Consider the following 25267-nt stretch of genomic DNA (forward strand, 5'->3'; position numbering starts at 1 on the left):
TGTGAAAAATAATGTCCACTAAAATACTAGAACTGTATTTCACCATTGAATGTTTATTTTACATAAAAATCTGAATTAAGCATCACATCAAATATTACAATTAAATATTACATCATATAATTATCAAACATTAAACTGAAGTCTACATGCAGTGCTTGTGCAGTATTTTGCTTATGTATCTGATAGCTCACTTTATATTTTATTAATGCCTAGAACATTATTCATCTAATCATTTGTGTATTCTAAAAGAATCAGAATAATTATCTATAGGAGTAAAATATTCAACTAAGTGAAGATAATAGTGGTTTAGACAAAACCAATTTGGATCAGTGAGAAATGTAAAGGAAAAATTTGCATGTGTGAGCCCTGGAAGTAATATGAGAAGATACAGTGCAGCTTACACAATGCACATAATTATTGTGTCTGTGTCTTATGAAGAGAGAAATTCTATCACAGTAAGATTAATTTGAATATCTTATGTTTTTGAACAAATATTACATGCTGTCTCTCACTGAAATAATTGCAGGAGTATATTTCAAACATTATATAAATAGAGTAATTTGATTTATATGTTTTATAAATATATTTCACCAGAAACTACCTTCTGGTATATCTCTCTTGTCAAAGGAATATAGGACCGTGCAGGTTCATGCAAGAAATACAGAGGTTCAGATATAATTTCTGGATTAAATCCTTCATTTACCAGATGATTTTTCTGATGCTTGAAAGTTGCAGTAATTTGCATAACACCCTAAAAAAAGGAAATAATTCAAGTGAAGGGCAATATTCCATTTCAGCCTGTACCAGTGAAAATATGATGCACTTACTGAATGAAAGAGATCATACAATTTTACTATAGCACTTATTCAGTTAAACAAAATTATTATTCACAGGTGCAGTGAAAAGTAAATCTAAATGAAGGTTTTATTTCTTATTTATTTGCCTATTAAAGCCACACACAAGACTGCAGGTTACTGTTTCAAAGCATGCATTTTCTCTTAACTGTCATTAGGGCAGCTCATCACAAGATCAGTAGAGTACAGGAAACTTGGTGATGTTCTTCAGAGAGCTGACTGATTCTGTGGTACTGTCTCTCTTCTGATTTCCTACTGCTAAACTTTATTTAAAACATTAAAATCAAAAAAATTAAATGTCTTCTTGTCTCATTTGTCTGTGCAACCAGTTGCTGTACAGCAGTTATTCAAATGCCAATTCATGTTTTGCACACAACAGTTGGTGTAGGAGAGCAGTAGTAGTATATGGAATGTGGTTTATATTAAAAGTTTGAAACACACTGTTCTCAAGCACGTATTACTTATATGTGTAATGCACATATATTACTTATATGGTGTTTTCAATGTAGTCAACGTTTTCTTTTACTTCCCAGGCTTAAAGAAACCCCATTTTAGTTCTTGTTGAAAGAAAGTTAAAAAAAGTCAAGTGAAAAAGATACTATCTTAGAGCCACTGAGTTCCTTGGTTCTTTGCATAATTGTCCCAAGGCCTCTGGTTTTTTTTTATAGTCAGGTCAGAGAGGCTGGGAACAGCTTTCAGTCTGTCTGGTTTTCACAAAACCAGTCAACCACAATTGCAAGTCATATTATAAAGAGCCTACGTATGGACTGCTGAAAAATTTTCAAGGCCAATTTTATTTTTAATCCCATTTTGCATGAGAATTTCATATATTTGTTTGTCACTCTTGATTAGGGTGACATCTTTCTCAGGACCTAGAGAAGGAAGTTCATTTCCTGTCCACAGAGAAAATTTTGAGTTCAGCGTTCATCCTGTTATACTCTCCTAAGGCATTTTATAAGGTGACTTTTTTTTCTGACTTTGGTATTTTTTTATAAAATTGAATTTACCTCATGTATTAAGAATTTACACATATGTAAATATTCATTAATAAGTACTGGTAGTAGCTTTGGTTACTTTGGCTCCCCCTTAATTACCTAAGAAAAGCTTTAGTCAGAGAGCACATAAATGCAAACAGGTTTAATCGGTTCCACATGTATAGACCCTAGAGCTCTGTATAGATTTACTCCATCTAGTGGAACTGTAAAGACACATCTGTTCTAAAGGCCAGAAGAGGCCAGTGCTGTCCTGAGGCACCAGAGGTAGGATAACCTATGCTAACTGCATTTGAAGGTACATTTACTCAGTACAATAAGGTCTTCTCAATCCCTAAAACTTTTTAAAATTAGATTTCTCTCTAAACGTATAAATCCTTTTTTCTGCTCTTCCACTTCAGTCTCATGCACTCTGTTAAATTCACACCTATTCTCAACCAAATTTGTGCCTTTCAGACAGTTTGAAATACTTAGGGAGAGACAAAACTGCCAAATGTCTCTTAGCATCCCCTAACAGTCGAAAACTATGAGCTATAAACTTTCAGATGATGTAATGTGGGGTCCTCTCCGCTCTTTGCAGTTCATGCTTTCCTGCCCTGTTGCAGGGGATTATCCTGTGGGAAATACACAAAGGGTATAATCCTTGCACTTTAAAGTGCACGTTAAAAAATAATTGTATCCCAATTCTGCTTTTATGTTTTAAAACATATGGGTGCATTTTAATTCTCAGATTAGGAGATCTTCACTGCAAAATATACATCTTACTATCTGTTGCAAATAACTAGATATTTCCTTGGTGCTTTGTCAGTAACAGTAAATAATAATCACTTCAGGGACAACCACTACCCATTTGTGTTTTCTTGGTCTTCTATTGGCTAGAAGAAAACACCAGTTAAAGATGAAGAACTTTGAAGCAAAATCCAGCTTTGCCCAGTTATTAATTCCATCTAGGATTTTTAGGTATGAATGGATCCTTAAAGTAAAATAGAAGTTCAATTCATCAAATATTTGCTTAACTACACAATGATAATAATACGAACAATATTTAGACTAGTATTACCTTTTGTTTTCAATTATTGAAACTGTAAATTACTTCCTGTGTTACGTGATTTAGAGACCATTTTTCAAGTCAGATATAAGGTAAATACAAGTAGGAGACAAGTGGTTTTCTTACCATGATCCTCACAAAACGTGGTTGGGCGTAACTTGGAAGGAAGTCTACAACATGCTTATAAAGTTTTTCTCCATTGAAAGCTTGGTTAGGTTTAAGCACAATAGCTGCCATACCTGTTCTTCCTTCATAATCTAAAAAAAAATTGGAAAAATAGTATGACAAGTAAGAGTGAATGTTGTATGAAATTTGGAGGTATTTAGTATTGGTTAAAACAAATATTTTGATATTGTGAAACATCTCAGACATCACTGAGTATACATGATGTTTCATTTATAAGGTAAATGACATTTTATTTCCAATACATGGCATTGGAAGACCTTAAAAGTTACTCTCAATGGGTTTATTCAAATAAAGAAAATGTCACTAATGTCTTTTTGCTAGGAATTCTGTATAGCTGGAAGCTGCCAGCTAGATTTTCTTGCTATTTTGCTCCATCTAAACATTGGTACCTAATAGTGGCCTAATTAAATCAGAGGGACCATTAATTCAATATAAAGCTGAATGCACTCACACAAAGACTAATACAAGAGATGGACATAGGCGTGTGAAGCTGTTTGCATACTTGGACCTGTTTGCATACTTGGTCCATATAAAGTCTAGTGACTATTGTACACTATACAAGCAGTGCTTGAATGTTTTACACTCAATTCTACAGACAGATTAGTGATAAATAGGGTGAGTGGCTGCTAGAAAATGACAGGTATTAAAGAATGTGTCACACAAACAAAAACAAAACCCTTTTCAAAAAGATGTAACAGATGTAGTTTCTTCATTCTCTTTATTGGAACACAAGTGAAAATTCCAAGTGGAGAAAACATCTAAATGAGAAGAAATCAGCTGCCACAGTTAAATCTGTCCAGAATGAAAGAGCAGCTTTGAGGCATGGCCAAAGGCACTGGAAAGATAAAATATTGGCGTTTCTTTCCCTGAAAATGAATCTGCAATTTCTGAATTGGTGATACGTTATAAAGTTTGTTCTTGCAATATTTGAGACTCAAGTCAATCCAGAAATATGAAAGACTATGCTGTCTAGATTTTATTAACACTACAATAAAAAATTAACGTGATTCTTAAGCTCTTGAGGCTTTTTGTGATATGCTATTCTCTGCCTTAGGTAGCAATAACTCTTTTGAGGAGTTCTCATGAGCTCCAAATGTAGATGATACTGAGGGATGCTTTGCACATTGGATTACAGTTTTGTTTGCATGCCATCTTGACTTGCGTGATGACAAGCAAGATGACTTGAGGATATCATCTTTCGAAGATGAACAAATTGGCAACTGACAGAGACCTGATTTTGTAATTTTTTTGCCTACAGCTTTTCAGTATCATATGTGATTGGGAACATTCCATTTATGAAAAATATATGTATTCTTGGATGGTACTTACAAGACAGTGGTTTCAGACACACCACTTTTTAATATGTCCCATTTTGCCATTTTTCAGATGAAATACCATAGCCTATTTCAGACGAAATACCATAGAGAAAACTTCGGTAGTTTATAACCTTTTTCTTCTCATATCTCTGTTACAACTTTTAATTCATTCCAGTGCTTCTGCCATTCATTACAAAATTTCAGCAATCATATTTATGAAATACAGAACTTTATTGAAATTGAAATTTCAAAGCACTGTAGGAAAGCCTGAATTACCAAGTTGACACCATCTATTCCCATATATGTAAGTGTGATTACTTTGCAGGAACAGAATAGTTAAAGCAGGAAATTACTATTTTTGTTTTATATTCTCAAACTATAGGGAATGTCTTACTTTTTATGCTTACACCATAAACGTTAACTTCTTGGACAAAGTCCATCATACCAATGATCTCTGCAACTTCTGAAGTGGCAACATTTTCTCCTTTCCACCTGTTGAAAATATTTCTTAGGTTAACATAGATGTTAACTTAAAAAATTTTATTCTATATGTGATGGAGTACTACTTTTAATATAGACTGCCGTTATTCTTAACCGAAGGACATAGACAGACAGATCCTCTTGTGATTTAGTGCCGTCTCATTTGAGACGCCAATATTAAAAGAAGTTTCAAATTTGAAAAATTCTATTTTCTTGGTGTGAAATCTGATGGACTTGATTCCTATCCTTAATGTTTCTATTTAAACAAAATTGACATTCTCCAGTTTTGAGTCTGACCTGTGTCATCCAATCCTGGATATGTATGATTTCTTCCTAGCTCAGTGGATTTACTCCTAACTCTGCTGTACCTGAAAGTGTCGCCCACTCGGTCACTGAAGTAGAGAAAACCATCCTTATCCATCACTAGGAGGTCTCCTGTGTCAAGATACACATCTCCTTTCGCAAATACATTACGCAGGAGTTTCTTCTCTGAGGCTTCTTTATTTCCAGCATATCCAGAAAATGGGGCATCGTCAGTAACCTGAACAACTAGAAGACCAGGTTTACCTGCAGGCCATGAAAAGGGGATGCAAAGAAGCATATATACAGGGAGCTGTTTAGAATATAAATTATACTAAAAATCTTTCAGAAAGTCAGATTTGTTCTCTTCATCTTATTGCTACATTTTCTTAGCTATTCTCTGAATAGAAGAAATAGATGAGTGGAAAACGGAACATAATTTTCTTCCTTCTCTTCCAAAATTCTGGACCAGAGGGAAGAGCTTTTTGGAATATATTGTACCTCACTTACCCTGAGAAAACATTTACCTGTTGAAAGGATATCAAATCTGTCATTTGAAAAGGGTGCTAGTAGTCAAAAAATACATGGAGGCAAAATATAGTGCCTAAACTTTTGTGCTTTGAGTTTTTCTGGAGGATAGGGTTGTTACTGCCCTCAGCACTGTTCTGGTGTGACAACACACATTGTAAGCCGTAACATGCCCAGGCCCCAAAAACAAAAGAGTCCCTGGAGTCTGAAGCATACCCCTACTGGGTGTCATTCATTGTTGCTGACTGTTTAAGTGCCGTTTATAACAATGGCAAAAATTCCATTGACTTCACTGGAACTGAGTTTATTATTCTATATCTATGGTAGGTCCTGGCTTTTTTCTCACTCTCTTCCTGAGATTAAAAGATATTTCCATTTTCTAAATACTGTTATTGTTATTCCTTCAATAGATATAAGAAAATGTTTTCAAACAAATAGTTTCCTTCATAGTTGTATTTCTGGCTCTTAATTAAATTCTCTTTATTGTTCTGAACTCTCAATGTGGAAAGTGGAATGAAAGCTCATACTAACTTTCAGAAGAGTAGCTGTCATTGCTCAAATGTTCTTATATTTTTGTTTGGGTTTTTTTTTTACTTTAGATTATATTACAAATATATGGATTTGTTATTGTGCATATTAGCAACTGATTCCTATTTACATTTGTGGATAATATATTTTCTAGTGTCATTTTCAAGTTCTAAGTATATGTCAAATATCTGTTGCTCACAGAACAGAGAGTTAGTATCTGCCCCAAAATATTACCAACTAAGTTGAGGTAGCTGTTACCTAATAGATAACTAATATTTTTCCTTACCTATGGATACTTTTTTAAACCTTCCATTTTCATCCCTTTTAAGTTCTTGTTTCCAGACGTCATATTTCAGCAACTCAAAAGAATGTAGGAACTAAATAAAAAGAGCATATATACATGCTTAAAAACCTCACTGTCTTACTCATTTTCTATTTTTTGTGATAAAAATTGCTTTGAATTAAGGGATAGTCCCCTATTGACTTTTGAAAATTTGAAACAGCCTTAAATATACTGACAGTTTTCTGAGAAGTGTCAGAAAGTGTTCATATCATGTTAGGCAACACCAAGTATTATCATCAACACATATACAGATAAGTATTCATCTCCTTTATCAATAAAAAGAAGTCCATTGTCTTGGAGTATGGTCAGATTCAAATCATTTATATAAAGAAAAGTGAAACAATGCGTTTGCTCAAATTGTCAATTTTACTTTAAAACTACCATCCATTTCTAAGTAGAGGCTTAATGCTACTGGAATGCATATGAATATGGTCCTCTGACAAAAAAAAGTCCAAACTAAATTTACAGACATCTCAAAAGTTATTCTAGATGGATCCAAGTGGAAACTTAGAGCTCAGTGGCTTCATTTAGTCTTTCCTACCTTAGTGCCCTATCCGCATTGTTAAGATTGCTGAAAGATGGAAAGCCTCCCAGAGTTGTTATTATGGCCGTGCAAAGGCATTTTTGGCATCTCAGATTAAAAGCAGAAATGATTTGGAAGTCATTAATTTGGTCTTGATCCTAACTGATCTGAGTCTTTAGTGTTGTTTGAGTAGTACTTTTTTGTAGTATGATGTTCATGATTCAAAGAGACTGTACAAATAGGGAAAGCATTTGAGGGGCTGTCAGGGCATTTTTACGGTAGAAGCAATGAGAGTTTCAACGGTATCTGTATATATAAAGTTTATAGCGCAGATATCTTGAGATTAATGCTTTTCTCCTTTATTTGCTGATAATTTTGAAATTTTTTTTTTTTGTTTTGCTTGTCTAATTTCCAAGCAAGGGTGACGCTGGTTTTATTAAATGAAGATGCAGTCAAAGAGTAAATTTGCATAAGTTTGCTCTGGGACATCTATCTCCTGATTCATATCAAAAGCCAAATCAAAACCAATTTCTGCCTCATCACTTAATATCTCTGGGTTTTTAGGATGTTAAGTGAACTTTAACAAAAAGCATCATTAATTGGTCCTGTGGATAGGCACTTCTATACCATCAGTTTGGAGGTTTTTTAAATGTATTCTGTGGGAAAACTTGGATACACAAGCTTCCGTGGACTCGCTCTGTATATTTATTGTGGCTTCAAAATATATTTACGGAGAATAGAGTCAAGTAAGGGGCTAAGAATAGGGGTTCTGTTTTCATGAACCGGATTTCGCTATATCTGGATTGTAGTAAGGAGAATCTTTCTTGTACTTTTCCCTGACCTTTTAGTGCCTTTCACCTGACTTTTTTTGTTTGGGTTTTTTTTTGTGTTGTTTGGTTGGTTGGTCGGTTGGGTTTGGGTAATTTGTTTGTTTTGTTGGTTTTTTTTTTTAATTATTCAATGGTTAATTGGTTGGTTGATTTGATTACATTTACCTTTGAGAAGATGCCAGCACGGCCCACAGCTCCTATTTTGTTAGTGTAGTTCAAGAAAGTAAGATTTCCTTCTGAGGACCCATAGAATTCAAATATTTGAATTGGACCAAACCTCATCAGAAATTCTTTCCATACAGAAGGTCTGATACCATTTCCTAAAGCAATACGCACTTTGTGAACTCTGTCCTCTTCTTTCTGTGAACAGAGAAAAAGAAACATTTTTCAGCTGAGAAAAGTGGGTCTAAACACCTAGAATTGATTTCATATTTTCTAAGAGAACCGTTTTCTTTTTTGACCTGCCACCTTGACTAAAATACTTCACAGAAGGGTATTGGTTTTGTAAAAATCAAACAATCTGTTCTTTCCAGAGAGAGTGATTAGGCATTGGAATGGCCTGCCCAGAGAGGTGGTGGATTCACCATCCCTGGAGGTTTTTAAGACGAGGCTGGATGTGGCACTGAGTGCCATGATCTGGTAATCACAGTGGGGTTGGATCAAGGGTTGGACTTGATGATCTTGAAGGTCTCTTCCAACCCAGTTAATTCTATGATTTTATGATTCTATGAAACAGAAAAGCAAGAAAATTCTTGGTCTGAGGTTGAAGGATTTTTTAGGGTGAAAACTTTATTTCTGTAATTCTTTTAATTTTGACTTATGAATTATATAACTTAGATGTATATTACAAAGTTTAAAAGATTTTAGCTTTAAATAACCAGATTTGAAGTAAGTGCCATTTCCCATAGCATGGAAATTCCTTTCTGGACCAAAGAAAGAAATTCTTCTGCATCAACAAAATCATGTCTTAGACAGCTCTTGTGATACATTATGATCAGTTCTACATGTAGTGATATTTGGGAGTAAATTTTACACATCTGCCACATTCCCCATGGAACCTGAAAAGGTATCAGAATAACTTAAGCTCCTTACAATAGCTCATATGATTAGGTGCTTCAGAAAAGATGATAATAAAATCTGCAGTCAAAATGCAGTTGTTAATGTGTCATTGTTACACGTCAGTTCTATAATTATTGTGGTAAACTACTCAAATGTGTACTTCCATAAACACATAAATACTTCCTGCATTGGGGTAGACTTTTTAGCACCCTATGTATGGGACCATAGTCAAAATTCTGCAAATGCAAAAGCCTACCCCCTCCTCACTTTTTAGAGACGTAGTAATGAACTTACTGTTATGGCTAAATGTCAGCAGAAAATAAAATTATTTCAGGTCCACAGGAATCGTTCTTCAAACTAAATAAATGCATTTTGTTTTCATTGCAGTATTATTCTAAACTTTAAAAACTGGAAAAATATATTTGATTTCTCAATATTTTGGTTTCTGATATTAAGAAGTTTTGCTTTGTGAACTCTGGATTAACAGATAATTTCTTTTGATCTATAACTTCATTTTTATGGCAGATTAATTATTTACACAATAGGATTAACTCTAATACAGACTAAACTCCACATGTTAGACACAGGAATTTAACAGGAGTTAACCTTCCCTACTCCTGCATAATGAGATGTGTTTTCTTTTGCAATTTTAATGGTATATCTGATGGAATAGCACGATTTGGTTACATATATGGGATCCAACACAATTATGATCCAGTTGGCAGGCTGACTGGGAGATTCCCTTCATGCCTAATATTTTCGCTTCTTCAACACTTGATCTTCAGGGTGAAGTGATGGATTTTCTTTTTTTCCCTCAAATATCTGGTGATACTCCAGGACTTGGAGTAAATCTCAAGAATTTAAGAGATTACAAGCAAGAGGAGAACCTGTTATGCTTATCTTGGATCATTCCTGGTACAACAATCTGCAGCATTTCCCTGAATTACCTTGATATTTTAAAATCTTTATTTTAAAAGCTGAATGGTTCTCTTCAAAAACATTCTTTGACATATATTCTGTTTTGTTTGTTCCTTTCTATAGGATACCATACTTAAAATTTAATTCTGATAGATACATGAATGCTGGTTAAGCTTGCAGTAGTCATAATTATTCAGAGAGTCTGTGTCTAAATTAACAAACCCATGAGTGCCTCCTCATTCCCAAATCCATATTCTTTCTCAGTTTTGGTGTGAGATCTAGGCAGTGAAAGGAGGTAAGGATATCACATACTGGATATCACATACAGCATACTCCAACAGGTGCCTCGTCCAGGTAGCCCTAGTCCTGAGCCCCACTGGGTGTACTAGCCTGCATGACTTTCTGTCACTGCAGAAGGACCTGTGTGGTACACTGAAGATCATATATACTTCAGTAAAATATGTGATCTTGACAGAACTCTGCCTGATGCACTTCTGTTGGCATCCTCAACTTCCTCAATTCCTCCAGGCCATCTCTCTGTTTCTTTGTTTTACCAGTTGCCAGTTAAATAGTATCTTCTCTGTTAAATTCTTGTTATTGAGCAAAGTAGAAAAATTTCTTCCAGTTTTTTCCTGCAGGAGAAAGATGATTATACAACTAGTTTGGCCTAGCTAATTATTCCTTTGTGGTTTTGATCCATGGACTACTAACCTGATGTTTGTGCAGTCTTGAGTTCTGCCCAACATCTATCCTGTCTTGTTCCCTTTGATACTTTTTTTGTCTTTGATCCCTCTCCATCATCCAGACCACTTATTAATAAGTCTCTGCTCAAACCAGATGGAGCGTTCTCTCAGATGTTCCCTTGTTTCTACTACTTGTGTCAATCTCTGACCAATACAGTTTGAGATAATTTGAACTTTGTGCTTGTACATGATGTTTTCTGAGGTAGGTAGGAATACTTCTTGTCACTTCATTCAGGAGCACCCTAACTTCCAAGTATAAAATTTAAAAAAAAAAAATTAACCAAGCTTTTCCACTGTCACTGAGAAACATGGGTTGCAATTTAGTAAGTATTTTCAGACTTGCTTTTCTGCTACTCGTCTGTTTGGTGACATCTTAATTTTGTCCTAAATCTGATCATGATTTAGCTCCCATGATCTTTACGACTGTTATCCTAGGGGTGATCAAGATTTTGCAGCACATTATTAGTATTTTGGCTTTATACAGATAAAGCCATCATCATATGTACAGACATGGAACAAAATGTACCTTTGGAACACTTCAGAAAAAAATTTAACAAAGTCTCCTTCATCACTTTCAATGACGTACAAAAATTAATTATCATCAATTAAATGGTGAACATAGTAGGTTCCTCTTGAGCAGTACAATGCAGATGTTCGGTCATTTTATCTGATTTGTTCTCTCATTTGATTGTAGAGTCTGATTAAGTTTTTATTGCTTATACCTTTTCCTGTCTGACCTGCAATTTGCCAGTCACTCAGATGAAAAGCTAATAAGGTTGGCTTTACAGAGGCATTTATATCTGTCCTATCCTGCCAGGCTTGTTTCTGTGTCACCACCATATTTGCTGATATAAACTTGATTGCTATTGTATAGCAGCAAGGAACACAGGACGTACATTTTATATAGGCTGGAAAGAAAGTATGAAACATTAAATATAATATAGCATTGAGAAATGGATAAATTTATATGACTAGAAGATTTGCTGTATCTTAAAGATGTATTTGCAAACAAGAACTTACACTGGGACGGTTGCAGAGGTAGCGGCAGAGTTCTCCTATATACAAAAACATTGTAACACCGTATTTTCTACAGTCATTCCAAAACTGGCGTGCAGAAAATTTCTTCGTCAAAACACAAGTTGCTCCTTGATGATGAAAATAGATAAGAAAATTCAAAATAGCTGTTAAAATCTGTCTTGTTTTCTACCAATATTGTAAAACAAAAACAAAAACCACATGCACAAAACAACAAAAAACCCAAACAAAAACCCCCCAATTATCATTCTCTTAATTCAAGTAATGATAAATTCATTAAATAAATTGTAAACTATTTCCAGCAAGATCTTTTAGTTAAATGTGACTTGCACAATCAAGCCTTGCTTGTTTTTCTGAGTTGTAACTAAAGGCTAATAGTATCAGAAGCTATACAAGAAAATCCACTTGTTAGGAATAGATTACTGCCTAACCATTTTGTTTCTATCCAGATAGTGAACTGGTGTAAGTCTGAAAAAAAGAGAGCTTGGGACGGTGGAGGCAGTACCTCACAGTATTGCTACTTGTATGAAAATGGTGGAAAGGAAAAGGACTCAGAGTCTTCGTTAATTTTATTTTGCTCCCCTTTTTCTGTTCCTTGCCAGCTCATCATCCACAATTCTTTTGTTTCTGTGGCTCTGATGTTCCTTCAGAACTTTACATTCCAAAAGGCACCTTGTCCTAGACCTCTCATGTCTGCCATACCATCTCTTTCTTTGTAAGTGTTGTCAGCCAACAATTTATAAATTTCCCTGTTTCTGTCCTTTCAAAAATTCCTTTTCACCCAAATCCTGTTTGTCCCATGTGACATTCCTAGTGCCTTCCAAGTTCTTCATCGCTTCTAGTCCACTTGTTCCTAGCTTGGTAGTTCCTACCAGATTCTGAAGCCTTCTCAGGGCTCTTCAGCCTCATCCACCTTAAAGCCTTTTCGAATCCCAGACTCCCAAATCCTCATCTGAATAGCCCATCTTAGAAAGGTGTTACCCTATAATTTCTGTTCCAAGACAATCCATAGCTTCAAACCTTTTAACAAACAGTTCTTCCCGTCTCTCTCATGTTTCTGTTAGGCAGAAACAGTTTAGCTGGCAGTTGCTGTAACACAGTATGCCTGCCTGTGTCGTTCCTGAATAAACAAAACACTGAAATGCCTCTTAAAACAGCTCAGTTATATACTTACCTTACCAAAACCCAGCATCTGGGCAAGACTCTATGGACAGCAAAGGAAGACACACCTGAAAAAATATCTGGTTGCTAGCCCTGTACAAATAACTCACATTATCAGAGTCAAAAAGGGAGGCTTCATCTTTATTCCTTTTCCTCAGTTTAATGTGATCAATCTAATTCTGTAGGTGTTACTCAAATATGTGACTCAAAAAACTCCATAACACATTTAGTTAACCTTATTCTGAAGGTTAGTTAAAGCTTCACAATGAATTTGTACCTTCTCATACTAAAAATCAAGCCTCACATATATGAATTTCCTTACAGACTTTTGGTATAGGGTACAAATATGATTTCAGGTTAAATCTACAGAGCACATGCAGTGGTGCTAACAATACACAGATCTCAATTCATTTTATGTTGGGTTTATACAACAATTGGTGTCTGTTATAAGTTTCAAAAACTATGCATATACCTTAGATACATTGTCTGCAGACGAAGAAGTGATAAAAATTAGAAAATTACGAAAGTCTATTGGTAAACACAGTATTTGAGTTACCAAACAGTTATGCACCAAATAATAATCTGTTACAGCATTCTCAAGTTAACGAAACTTCACTAGAAGGTAAATATTACCTAATTCAATGCATCCACCGATACCGAGGAGAGAAGCACTGATGTGATACAAAGGAAGAGTGACGTACATAATATCCTGAGAAACAGCACCACACTGACTAAACATTAAGGAGGCAGACAGAGCTCTTAGATGAGTGATGATAGCAGCTTTTGGGAAACCTGTTAAAGGGAGAAGAGGAAATAACTGTAAATGTACTGCATGCATTAATAATTTTGCTACAAGCAGAATTATGTTGGGAGTGTACAGGGAGAATTGTCATTTCTTCTGAGCCTGTTTGTCCTGCCCTTCAGTCTTTACCTCATAAGTATATCTCCTTAATTACTCATCATCTTCAGTCTTTTTGCCTGTAAAGCTATTCAGTTATAGAACTACAGAATCATAGAATGGTTTGGATTGGAAGGAACCTTAAAAGATTACCTAGTTCTTCCAATCCACCTGCCATGCACTTTTTGTCTGGAGGACAAAGTCTGTGCCTTCATAGGCATGTGCAGACCAACTCTGCATAGAGCATTCTCTTACCAGAAGGTGAGAAGGGGAAAATTTCTGAAGAGCCACTGTGTCTCTCAGCTTCTATTTGCAATAAGAATAACTTCTACAGCGTTGTTTGGTTTAACTAGTGGATGTATTTCCCTTTCCCTCCACTCTAAAAATAACTCCCATTGTCATAATCAAAAGCGAAAGTTCCACCGTTCCTCCTTTCTGAGCAGCTCTTAGAGACTGCCTTTATTGGCTTTAGATTCAAGAAGTAAATTTCAGCCATGGGATATCTATATGAAAGTTCACTAACTGGAATGACGCTCTTGTTATGTTATGGCAAAAATGGTTTAATGTATACTGTGCTTACAAATAAATCAATTACTCACTGTCTTGACTTAGAAATTCAAGTTCTGCCTTTTTGTATGCCAGTCTTGTTGCTAAATTTATACCTCATTAATTATCAAAGAGCTGCAGCTGTAGTTTATTAGTACACATCCTCACCTGTACTTCCTGACGTGAAGATATACATAGCTGTGTTTCTTATGTTAGTGACGACTTTAAGGTGAGAGGGAACAGGGTTATCCAACACCTTGTCTAGTTTGTCTTTTATAGTATGAACATGCTGGAAAGGAGAACTGGTGCTCATCAGCCAAACAGCAACATTGTTTTCCAAGAGATGAAAAAGAAATTCTTTCTCTATTGATCCCAAACAATCTGCCAAATAATAATAATAAAAAAGTGCTAATTATTGAAATACTTAGAACTACAAACCTGAGTACCAGCAATGAAGTTATATAGCCTATCACTTCATAAACCTACCACAGCCACAGCAGAATTAGCCTGCCTATTGGACACTGAAGAAAAAATCGTGATGTTTAATTTCCCTATACTTCTCTTGTAATTGGTAAAACACCCTGAACTTGATGATTCTATTATATAGCAAATAATTTAGTCAGGATATTATAGCATTCATTTTAAATCTTGGTACACATACCAAATAACAAGCCCTTACGGGTGCATATGGAATTATGGCAGTACTGCCAACCTGTATAAGAGATGGGAAAAGAGGAGTATAAAGGTTAAACAAATTGCCCAGTATTGCATAATATGACACTAGAGGGGACAAAATTACAGCTTGACATGCTGTAATCTTTGGTCCAAACAATGCTACCTTGGGATCACTGCTTTAAAGTAGTTCTAAAGTAACTGTAAGTTTGCATGTGAAAATTTTGAGCTGAGGGAAGTCACCACTAACAAAGGAATGTTGTGTCTTCCTATAGTCAGTGAAATTGTCTTTAAGCTACAAAAGCCAGTAAATAGTAGCAGAAAATAAATTATGCTAAAGTATTCCATCAGGCTGTTTGCTTGTTAGTGCATAATTGTTACTCCTGGTAGCTTGTCAAGTACTTGGATAGTTTCAGCTTTAAGCCTTATATTCTACTAACTAATTGCATTTTTTTGGTGCTTATACACTAGAAATTTAAGCACCACTCTCTCTTTCTCCTCTTTTTCAAACAGCACGTGTGTGTATATATACTGAGTACTTGAAGCTCTAATTTTCTGTCTTTGATAAAAGCATAAAATAATTGAAAGTCAGTAGTTAGTGAAACTTCAGTAGTTAGTGAAACTTAACACAGAACTTACCTTCTCCTATCACCAGTGCTTTTGCTGCACATGTATTAACGCAGTGCAGGAGAGATCTAGAGTGGATATTGAAGTTGAGAAAAGCCACCACACAGCCCAGCTTGGCCAGCCCAAACCAGACATGGATGAAGTCAGGTCCATTACCCATCAGCAGCGCCACAGTGTCACCTTTTTTCAGATTCCCATAGTGTAGGAAGACCTGTGCTACCCTGTTACTGCTCCTGTCCACATCCCGATAGGTGTGCACCTTCCCTTCATAGATAAGGAATGGCTTGTAAGGAATTTTTTCCGCTCTCTGCATGAAAAGATCAATTATGGAGAGAATTCCATTGCTTGCCCATTTCTTTATGGTTGCTTTTAACCTCTTCCGCCTCAAGAAGTAGAACAGGTCTTCCCAGAAATAGGGAAGAAAGATCTTCAGAGAGACACACAGCACCACTATTCCTCCAGCAACTGTCGAAAGCCACGTGCATAACATGCTTGGAGAGGGGAATAATAGATTAGTGATCTCAGAGATATAAAGTACAATACATTATAGTAATTAGCACTGAGTTTTAAAACAGAGACTGGAAGTAGTAGGCTAATTGCAATTCCAATATTTAACTTGAGAAATTTTAAAAGTAACTTGTTGGTGTTTACTAGAATAAAATACGCATTAGTGTGTGTGGGGGGAAGCTAAAAAAAAAAAAAAAGGAGTTACGAGTAAAAAGGATTGTGCAGGATTTTTAACTTGGAGTAAAAATTATGTCTGGATTTTTTGTTATATCATGGCAAATCCTAACAAAAAATGGTGGACATTGTTTTGTGTAAATAATAAGAAATCATCTATAAAAGAAGTGCAAACATTATAATTTAGCTGAGTTTATAACCAGTGCTTCTTTTTCCAGCATCTGAATGATAATAAAAGTTATTTCCTTACCTACTTTTTTAAATATATATTTTGATTAGTGTCCAGTGTTCAGTTAGATCCTTTCTGCCACTGTGTATCACTCATAGGAAGGTTGCATGGGTTATCTGAAAATGTTCATTTTATCCAAGCAGATGTTCTCTTAAAGCTCCACACCTGTAGTGTCTCACGACTGCATGCCTAGATATGCTGCTAAAGACTCCTTTCTGTCTCCTGGATGTCCGAAGTCTCCAGTTCTGCAGTTCCTCACTTTACAGCTATCTTCAAGCATGTAAGTGAAAGGGAACTGAACACTGCATTTTGGAACAAACTGCATTTGGTCTCTGTATTGAGAGTTAATTTTTAAAAGATTAAGTCAATTATGCACTGCTGGTTTATACACTTAAAAGGAACGAAAGGAACCTTATGAGGTTGAATAGTTTTTTATGATTGATAAAACATTTTTTAGGCTAAGTGATGTGTCAGAGGACATTCTTGATATGCAATGTAAATGACGAAAAAGAATGCTATATTGTATGTCATTGGCAGCGTACTTGATTAGAAAAGTAGATAAGATTACATTAGTACAAGAACATACATACACTGTTGACTGTCAGTTTAAATTATGTGGTCTAACACCCTAATTTCTGAAACTCAAAATTACAATCTGAACAGCTTTTGAAAAAGGTGGTTAAATGCACATGGATTGGCTGGTTCCTGTTTATGAACATTTTACAAAAAATACCTTCTAAACATGTATGAATGTTTCCTGAGGCATAATTATGGTATTCAGTTTTTAGAAAACCCATAGGCTATTACTTTTTTTCATACTATTTTGTTAACTGAATACATAATAGATTGCATTTTTTATTTGGAATGCATTATTTAGGCATATGGGCTTTGTTCCATTCACATACTAAATATTTTGAGTTTTTTGCTCTATTTGAATGGAGAACATAATGTTGACCTGATCATATGGCACTTTGTGGAAAGACTAGACTATCATCCTGACTGGAGGAAAAGATTAAAGATGCTGGAAAGAGAGAAAGATTACTGTGGAGTAGTAATTGCCTGGAAACATGAGGCAATCTCTGTTACAGAGAAAGAAGACCATGAAGCAAGTGGCTTGGAGTAAGGGTTAAGCAGAGGAAAAGTTTGGTTTATTTCTAGTAATAGAAGTAGAATTGGATGAATTATTATTGTTGTTGTTCCCTTGTGAATAAACTATTTTAAAGGTCGGGGGGAGGGGGGTATCCTTGAAAACAAGGACAAGACTGGGAAGCACAAAGAAATGTCAAGAAGATTGAAGAGTTTCAGCTAAAAAAAAAATTACAAAATCAGCAAAAGAGAAATAAAATGTCTCTTCTATAGCATAATGATTATGGGTCTTTCTTAACAGCCCTAGATTTACCTAGTAGCATAAGATGGACTCATGTCATACATTGTGTCCTGAGGATGGCTAGTAAGTGTAAGCAAAGCAGAACTGTACTACTTTCCTTACTTTGTTTATTTGATATATCCAAAATGAAGTTATTAGACTAGATTTTCATGTAACCTAAATTCGCTCGCAGAATCACAGAAAGGTTGAGCTTGGAAGGGACCTCTGGATGTCATCTTGTCAAGGCTTGCTGGTCCAGCAGAGACAGCTAGAGCCACTTGTCCAGGATCATGTCCAGACTGCTCTTCAATATCCCTTTTACTCTCACTGGACAATACCAGAAAGAGCCTGATTTCATCTTTTTTGCAGCCTCCCTTCAGGCCTTTTTACACATTGATGTAAAACCTCAGATTCTTCTATTCTACAGGCTGAACAGTCCTTGCTCACTCAGCCTACCCTCAGAGAGATACTTCCCTAATCCTAATCCTAATCCTAATCCTAATCCTAATCCTAATCCTAATCCTAATCCTAATCCTAATCCCTAATCCCTAATCCCTAATCCCTAGTCCCCTAACCATCTTCATGGCCCTTTGCTGGACTCTGTCCAGTATGTGCAGCTCTCTCTTGTACTGGGGAGCTCAGAACTGGACTTAGTACTCCAGGTGAAGTATCAGCTTCTTCATCCTGCTGGAAAAACTCCCAGAGCAGTTCAGGACACCACTAGCATCAAAGGCATATTGTTGGTTTATGATCAACTTGGTGCCCTCCAGGATCTTGGAGCCTTTGTCTGCAAAGCTGGTTTCCAGCAGCCACATGTGTCAGTACCTCAGGGGCAGGACTTTGTTGAACTTTCTGGGCTCTTGCCTTGGCAGGGTGTAACCTGGAGTGATGCAGAGAGAAATACAAGTTGTGACTCAGATTGGAGGGATCTGGGTGCTGCCATAGCGAGGCTGCACCAGGAAATGCAGGCTGATAGGAGAGCAGAGCCCTGGGATGTGAGGGCAAAGAATACAGAGAGAAGGAGTATAGATGTGAAATGATAAGCACTGGAGCGCAGGCTGGGCCTGAAGACCCCTGGCTGGAAACATCTGCCTGTGACCAGCTGCAATGAAGCTGTTGTTCCCTTAGTACCTGTACATGTAGAAGGACCCCTCAGTGTTAATATCCCACTTCTCCTGGCCAGGGACTGCATTGCCACACTCCCTCTCCCATCACACTGAGCCCATAAGGACCAACAACACATGGGGAAACAGACAGTGAGCATGGGGAACAGAGAGACGAAGTACAGATGGGGATATCAGTGACATTGTTAATAATACTAAGACTGTATTTGTTATGCTTTTAATTTCACTCATAGACTACTAAGAGCCTTCTGATTGACTTGTGAGCTAGCACATACACCACCTGCTGGCCCAGCCCCATTTTCATCATTGCTTGAGGCACTCTTCCAATGATGCTGGAGGTATGGCCTCTTGCAGGGCTAGAAGGAGTCCTGGGAACTGCAGGCCCTCCTCTTCGGGGTTTGCTGCGGTCCTCCAGGTGAGCAGTCTCTGTTCCAGCTGGAGTGGAGGGACCTGCCATAGCCTGCTCTGGATCCTCACGTGGCAATTCCTGCTCCTCATAGGTAGGAACCAGAGCATCAGGGGAATTGCTGGACCTCCATGAAGAGCTATGGTTGAGGTGCTGGGGCACTCATCTTCAACTCCAGAAAGACTGCTGGAGTGGGCTGAACCAGACTTGAGAGACCCACTTCATAAATCAACAGGATGGGTGACATCCAAGGAATTGCCCTCCTGCTCCTCAGCAGCTTGGCCATGCTTCCAGCAGACAGTAGGCTTCCCTGCTGCACTGTTGCAGAGCAACATCAATTAGGTTTTGTACAAACTTTGCCGTGTGGTTTTTGAGGCTGAACTGCAGCTACCAGGTCAAGAAATTTCTGTTCAGCCCAAAGCAGTATAGAGCGAGCATTACAAAGTCTTCCATTACAAGTGCCTGCAAATGCCAGTTCCCAAAAGTCAGTCTTAGTTTCTGACGTACCCAGGGAAAAAGGGACTGGAGGAGAGCTGGATGGCGGCAGAAGAGGCATGACCAAGTGTGTGGTTGGGGGCCACCAGGAGGAGCCCTGGCCAGCTCTCCACAGGCTCTCACACTGCTGCTGCAGGTCTGTGGGCAGCTGGATAGCCAGGAGCTCCTCCTTCCTGGTGGTCAATGACTGATGACACTGTAGATGGTATAACATCATGTTTCTCAAAGTTGTGGTCCAATAATCAGTTTGCATAGAAAGTGAGAAACTTGTCTCCAGGGTAAGGAAAAATTATCTGTAAAACGGTACCCCCAGAAAGCCCAGGTGCATGTGTGCCCTCCGACCCTGGACTTCCCATCAGCTGGATTGATGCTGAAGCCAGGGCCGATGATCTCTCTTTCTCACTCCCGCCTCTTTAATCTCACTCTCTCTTCCCTTTCACCCTATCCCTTTATCCAAACCCCACTGCTGTGTACATATACTAGGAAATCAGGGACTAACTTATACCAATTTCCATGCCAAGTGTGTAATTTACTAATAAAACTTTGTAGCCTTTGCAGACCCTTTGACTTTTGTCTTTTCTACAGATTCCAATGAATCTTGAGTGCTCCCTTCCCCTTAAGGGTGGGATGCCACACCCACTGACAGTGCCAAAGCGGGCAGCTTCCAGGCTCTGTACCAATAAATCTGGTATTAGACTATTAACAAGACAGAGCTCTTCTCAGTCTTCTATTCATCCCTAAATCACATCATGCCTCTCTGAGCAGTCTGCTGGAGAAGTGCATGAAGTAAGTTTCCTAGGATTTTGTGAGAAATTAGGGGCAGAAAAAGAGGAACTGAATTAAAATTAAAATGCCAAAATTTTTCTAAGCCTTCATCATGGAGTTTTGTCTTCACAGCTTTAGCTGGGAGTTTCAGCCAGGTCAAACCCAGTCACTGAAGTGGGCTCCTGCAGTTTTGCAAGAAGCTGATTCAATATGCATGAAACATTACAGTGCAAAACACAGAGAACAGGTAAAGAGAAGGAAGTAAGAAAGAGTAAAATGTTATTAACATAGAGAAAAGCAACATGAGAAACAGTATTTTAAATGTGGGCTAAAACAGGAATCCCATGTTGATAAACACTTGACTGATCACATTTCTGAGACTGAAAATGTTGTTATACATCTATATAGAGATATATGTCACAGTTTTTTTTTGATTTTTCAGTAGAGGTAAGAGATTTGTAAAAAAATCTAACCCAGATGGATTTTTGCAAGCAGCTAATGCAGGTCCTGCTAAATTATATGAGTAGGGCAGTTTTCTGTTGGAAAACAGTTAATTCAGGTCAAATTCAATGAGTATATACTGATCTCTTGAACACATGGGTAAAACAGGTGGGCAGCAAAGCAGCCAATTAGTTGGGGCTGTGGTTTGCCCTACAGACAAATATTATGTATTTGATTTCAAACAGTTGAAACTGATAACACTTTGGGTATTTTAAACACAGCATGTAATAAAGCACTTCCTACTCTCGCATCAAGAGCGTATGTAATTCTGACAACTAGCACAGCTCTCCTGTATGCAGCAGACTCAAAACTAGTTTCTCCCACTTGGCAGAAGAGACGCTTTAGCAGTCTCCCCTCCTTCATCTGGTTTCAGGCATTTCAGGTTGGACAGAAATCTGCCTTAGATGGCATCTTCCAGCAATGCTAAGACTCCTGCTCTAGGACTGCAGCTCCCTTGGCCTGCAAATCATTGGGTGGCCTCTCTTTTTAGCTCCTCAGGTGGGTCTCAACAACGGGTCTCATCATACATCCATGGAAACAGATAAGACAAGGTGTCAAGAAGAGCCCATCTGTTTGGTTTTGGTTTGGTTTGTTTTTAATATTTAATCTTGTCAGTAAAGAAGTTTAAATTCTTCCTTCCTTTAAAATTTATATTGCTGTGAAAAACTCTGATTACACACAGCTGGTTACAAAAATTTTTCTTCTAAGTAAAGTAGTAGATGGTCTTTTCACTCTCACTAGGTTCCGTACATGTGTATATCTCATGCATGAAGTACTACGAACTGTTGCTGCCCCTGAGTGAAACAAGCCAACATTTCACCTAAGAGGTGTAGGGATACATCAGTACTGTGTTATTATCATCATTGGGAACATCTCCAGTTTGAAGCACAGTCACCTGAAAAGTTGGAATTAATCTTGAGTGCTTTATTCCCTCAAGTCTCATTCCAATTTTTTTTCCCATTTTTTTGACTCCATTTTAGAAAACCTTGAAACTGCGTTTGAATGGTTTTCAAATCAATCCATATTTTTAAAATTTGGAATACCACTAGTCTGTTTTGGCAGTGCAAAAAAATAATAATTATAGCATGGTCAAAAACTTGTACAGGGTAGCTGATATGTTTTGTAACAGCTTCTACTTTAGCAAAGCTTGCATGCAGTACCTAACCTCCAGCACCTGGGGGTGTCTTTCGACAAAAGAATATGTCTCCGACTTGCTACAGCACGGCTAACGTGTACCAGTAGTAGCTCTCTCTGGTATAGGTCATCGATGTCGTATGGGAAGTTCTTCTGACTCTATCAAGTCCTTGAGCAGGCTAAATCTGTCTTCTTGTTTCCAGAATAGATTGGTCAGTGACAAATCTTTTCTCCTCAGTGCCTGTGTGAGGATGTATCTCTTTGATCAGCAGGGGATGTCATAGGCTTTCTCAACATGCTGCTCTTTCCTTCAGAAAGACTGACAGCAATACTCCTGCTTGGCATGTGGTAATTTCATTCAACGCCAGCTATCTGAGGGACACTTGCTTTGTATGTGTCTCCTGTAAAAATGCACAAGCACGTACTAGGCACAATCTTCTTTGTGGATGGTCCCGTCTTTATGCAGTTTCCCAGTTCTGCATCTATCTTTGCTGTAGAACAGGCCATCCAATGCAGGCTGCAGTGATGCAAATCCAAATGAACTCTGGTGCTATGGCAGCATGCTCACACCTGTATATTAATCTTGTGCCACAAGTCATGCCTCTCTTTAGGCAAGAAGGATGAGCTCTGCAGGAGATTAAATTCTGGCACAATGTCTTTAGATGACCAGAAGCTCAACATAGGGCTTTTCTAAGTAGTGTCTTCACAGTTAAGTCGTGGTACTATGCAAGACGAACATGCAATGAGTAGCATTTACATCAATCTGGTAGCTTGAAACCACCTTACAGTTAGCGTAAACTGTCTTCTGAAGCTCCTGCCTACCCCCAACAAGTGTAGATTGTCTGGAGTGCAAATAAGATGATCCCTTGTATCAGCTTTTTCTTATGTCCTTACACTGTGTAAACTCTTACAAAGTTTGTTGAACCTGTGAAATATGAAAAAGATGTTGCAAAAAAATCTTGATTTGCTCAGAAAGAGGAAAATCTGCCCTGTCTGCATCAGAGTGTCATAGAGGATGAAAAGGTACCATTTAACATTAGCACAGGTCCATACAGCACACAGGCTGGGGCATGTAGCACATATCCTCACTGACATGTAAAGTGTAAGTTTTTCTTTTTTCCTTGTGCCCAGAGATAAATAAGAAACAGTAAAAAACTCTGCACTCTAGTATACATCTAGATGTACACAGGGAAAAAAAAGACTGTAGAACCATCACTCTGAATTCTAGTGTTCAGTTCTTCAATTTCCCTGCAGTGTTTCACAGAGCAGTCCCCAGCTCCAGGGCAGGTGGGCTGATCATAGTAGCTGAACACCTATTCCCCACTAACTGCTACATCCCACAATGCCCACACAGGCAAACAAGCAGTTTTGAAAAGCAATTCATTCATTACTGAGCTCAAAGTTAAGGTTTTCCTCTGGGCCCTGGCTCTTTCTGTTGCTCATTTTCAGAGTTCCACAGTATCTTGAAGTCTAGCTGTCTGAGAGGTATTTAGTCCTGTCCTCAAAGCCCATGAAGGCTCCACTGCACACCTGTGAATTTGCCTTCATTAGATAGTTCTATGACGCAAGCTGCTGCCCCCACAGTTTGCTTAGTGCTTCTTATAAGACTGATATAACAAAGTGCTTGTTCAAGAGAAGCAAACCCTCGGAAAAAGATGATTAGGCAGAAATGGAGCTTCCTCCCAGCCACAAACCAACTGTAAACGAATAACTTTAACATTTGCCTTCATCTATGTTAGTAATTTAAACAAGCTAGGAAACATTCCTTCTCTTTCTCTGATAAGGTAAGTTCTTTTTAATTTTTGCATTACTTCAAATTAATGTTTCCTCTATTTCACACGTACCAGGTGCATTTTCTGTAAGAGATTATCAGTTTGTAGGTGACTGCTTGAATTCTGGTTAATTTTCTCAGTTGATATTTTGCTCTGGTTTTATATGAGGTGTTACCTCTGTCCCTTATATTTGTCTCTGTCTTTAGATGTCATGTCCACACCAGCTTTTATACTGTTTAAAAAGAGACTCACATTTATATTTCAAATGAAGTTTTAAGTCCTTAATTCAGTCCTTCACAGAACATTGTCTTCAATTTGTGTTCTTCCCAATGCACTCAAATTTTTGATAGAGTGATATATTTATTTGCCAATGTATTGAAAAAGCCTATGTTTTCAAACTTGCAAAAGATCTAAATTACCACAGTCAATAAGGAAGGGTTTGGGGAAAAAAAAATAAGGAAAAATTTGTTAATATAAGATACCAAGATAAAACATAAACCCATAAGTACACAGAAACTTTTTGTTATTTCAAGTTTATGCTCAGAAACCCAGTTTTACCATGAAGCCAATAGCCCCAATCTGAAGTTCAGTAATAATTTAAAAAATCTTACCATTATTTTGTAGTAAAGCAGAAATCAAAAGGAATTTGCCTTTTCAGATAAAAAAGGGAAGAATGTGTTTCATCAGCACTTTCTAGAAGTCTAAGGTAAACAACTCAAGGTTTTGTCACAACTAACATAGTACAGTGTATTAAAAAAATGTCTAAATTAGTTTTAGGTAATAAACCAGTTGCTGAGAAGTTTTCTCAGATGAGCAGCATCCTTTTCAGGACTTCACTTACACTGAAACTCATCAGGATGATAAAAAAGTCAGGTTTGTGCTACTTGGCACAGGACAATGCATGATCAAGAGCTCAAGAACATGTTATTTTCCAGTTGTTGACCAAATTGAAAACTATGGTATTCATAGCAGGCTTTAAATTATGAATGATAGAAAATAAAAACGTCATTTTATATTCTATTACCACCTCATGCCTCCATGGCCTCCCATCATGGCTTGTCCTGTAACATTCCTGCATTTCCAGGAATGTCAGTGGTGAACTCAATGGAATCATACTTGGTGAGGGGTTTTGTGATGCATGTGATGGAATAGAGACATAGGAAAACTTGGCTTAAAGTACATAAAATATCTATGCCATGGAGATAAT

The 25267-nt window shown here is 37.3% G+C and overlaps 1 protein-coding gene across 1 annotated transcript; it reads right to left on the bottom strand.

The window, feature by feature from the left end:
* Nucleotides 1–433: 433 nt before the first annotated feature.
* Nucleotides 434–16077, bottom strand: LOC114072341 (long-chain fatty acid transport protein 6-like). The gene is made up of 10 exons (XM_027910253.1): nucleotides 15600–16077; nucleotides 14457–14669; nucleotides 13478–13636; nucleotides 11669–11793; nucleotides 8094–8288; nucleotides 6519–6609; nucleotides 5245–5443; nucleotides 4791–4888; nucleotides 3021–3151; nucleotides 434–751 (listed from the first exon to the last, which is right to left on the bottom strand). Exons 1-10 carry the CDS (start codon nucleotides 16075–16077, stop codon nucleotides 575–577), a joined length of 1866 nt encoding a protein of 621 aa, XP_027766054.1. The 3' UTR covers nucleotides 434–574.
* Between the last annotated feature and the right edge of the window lie 9190 nt (nucleotides 16078–25267).

Source organism: Empidonax traillii, unplaced genomic scaffold, assembly GCF_003031625.1.
Source record: "Empidonax traillii isolate 1590-97213 ecotype Southwest subspecies unplaced genomic scaffold, ASM303162v1 scaffold28:size2823434, whole genome shotgun sequence".
Lineage (NCBI taxonomy): Eukaryota > Metazoa > Chordata > Aves > Passeriformes > Tyrannidae > Empidonax > Empidonax traillii.

Excerpts from the sequence above, each read along its gene's own strand:
- LOC114072341 (XM_027910253.1), bottom strand. The coding sequence starts at position 16,077 with ATGTTATGCACGTGGCTTTCGACAGTTGCTGGAGGAATAGTGGTGCTG. Across the intron at positions 13,637-14,456 it reads CTTCACGTCAGGAAGTACAG|GTTTCCCAAAAGCTGCTATC; the intron begins GTGAGGATGTGT and ends TCCCTTTAACAG. Across the intron at positions 8,289-11,668 it reads ACCTCTGCAACCGTCCCAGT|AAAGAAGAGGACAGAGTTCA; the intron begins GTAAGTTCTTGT and ends CTCTGTTCACAG.